At 38.9% G+C, this 1,773-nt stretch overlaps 1 protein-coding gene across 1 annotated transcript; it reads right to left on the bottom strand.

Moving 5' to 3' along the window:
- Positions 1-125: 125 nt before the first annotated feature.
- LOC124892687 (putative late blight resistance protein homolog R1A-3) lies at positions 126-488 on the bottom strand (the record flags this gene model as incomplete). The annotated part of the gene is made up of 1 exon (XM_047403912.1): positions 126-488. A coding segment is annotated over exon 1 (363 nt), but the record flags the coding sequence as incomplete, so codon positions are not given.
- Positions 489-1,773: the final 1,285 nt, after the last annotated feature.

Genomic DNA, 1,773 nt, shown 5'->3' with positions numbered 1-1,773 from the left:
AAGCATTCCGCTATCCATAAACTTATCAATTTGGACACTGGAATTCTCGCGTCCTCTGGAAACATCCTCATGTAAAGAAGGCATGGTCTTAAATGGCCAACATAAGAAAATAGAGCTTTTTTAACCTTATGCCACCAAGATTCTTCCATTTTCTTCTTTTTGATTATTCCAGCTGCCAAGACAACTACTAGAGGCAATCCTTTGCATTTTTCTGCAACTGCAAAACTCACATCGTGTAGCTCAGGTGGGCACTCTTCCTGTTGAAATACTTTTTTCTGCAACAGTTTGCAACTCTCATCTAGTGAGAGGAATGGAAGGAAATAAGGATCAGTATGGTGCTTGACATACTGACTTACTTTCTCAAGTCGAGTTGTTACTATTATTCTGCTTCCGTTTTTGTTATCCGGAAAAGAAAGCCATAAGCTATCCCATGTCTTACAATCCCACATATCATCCAAGACAATGAGGTACCTCCGGCATATTAACATCTTCCTTCACATGTCAGCAACTTCGTCATCCTTGTCTACTTTGTCCTTAGAACCAGAAACTTGACTGAAAATCTCTTGTAGTAACTCTCTCTGGTTATATGTTTGGGAAATGCAAATCCATGCGCGGACATCAAATCGAGAAACAATTTTGTCATTGTTGTACACCTTTCTAGTGATAGTTGTTTTCCCTTGCCCACCCATGCCTATAATTGGGATGACATCTAGTTCTTTTGTACCTCGGATAAGATACTGAACTATTTTCTTTGCGTCTTTCTTAAAACCCACTATCTCCTCATCATTCACAAGATTTCTATGTTGAGATGGAAGATGTTTAGATGGCTCTACCACAGAGCAGACAAGGTTTTCTGACCGCATGTCTCGGTTACCTTGGCAGTAATATGCTTGATCTCTTTTAAAATTGTCGGAAGTGAGCAAAAAAGATTCCAAAGAGCATTATATTGCGCAACAATAGAGTCAATGGCAACTTCGGCCTCATATGCCAAATTAATAATTCGCCTCTGAAGATCTTTAAGAAATTCATGCTCACCGTGCATCTTTGCAACATCCTTGAATATTGATGTTAGAGATGACAGCTCTATCTCTAAAGTACCAATATGAGGCTTCAACATGAAAGCTAAACCTGATTCAAATTTCAACATCTCATTCAATTTCACTAGAAGAGAATCCAAAAAGCTCAATCCACCAACAGTGGAAAACTGAGATGGAATGAATTTTAAGGATTTGTAGAACGTCTCTTCCACTTGTGCCTTTAAATCTTCACTTTTCGTCAGTATTTGTGTCATGTAGAGATTAATCTCGCTAGTGCCGTCTTTGATTGTTGAACTTGAAAGAAGCTTTTGACTTAAAATGATTATGTCACCCACAAGTTCTCCAACCCTTTCTAAGACCTCGTTCAACCTCTTACCATTAATAAAACGATTTGGCACATCGGAGAGAAAAACCAACAAAAACACTGTAGCCACATCAAGATTTTGAGCAGATGTATTAGGAAGGAAATACTGAAGCTTTTGTTCTCTAAGATACACAAGTGAATTGTAGAGATGATGCGAAAATCTTTTAGGTAATTTCTTGTCCTTGAAAGTTCTTGATTGACTAAACTTTGAAGCGTAAAAATCTTCTTCATTTCCAGCCCCACTAACCCAACAAGCCATAGTAGATACAGAGGCTTATTCTCGATATTTGATGTATCATCTCCATCTTCACTAACCCAATGTCACGACCCGAACCAGGCCCTGGCCGTGACGAGCATTTCGAACCATTGAGG

The sequence above is a fragment of the Capsicum annuum genome, unplaced genomic scaffold (assembly GCF_002878395.1).
Source record: "Capsicum annuum cultivar UCD-10X-F1 unplaced genomic scaffold, UCD10Xv1.1 ctg49665, whole genome shotgun sequence".
NCBI lineage: Eukaryota > Viridiplantae > Streptophyta > Magnoliopsida > Solanales > Solanaceae > Capsicum > Capsicum annuum.
The sequence above is the reverse complement of the archived record's forward strand: the minus strand, read 5'-3'. Positions and strand labels throughout refer to the sequence as shown.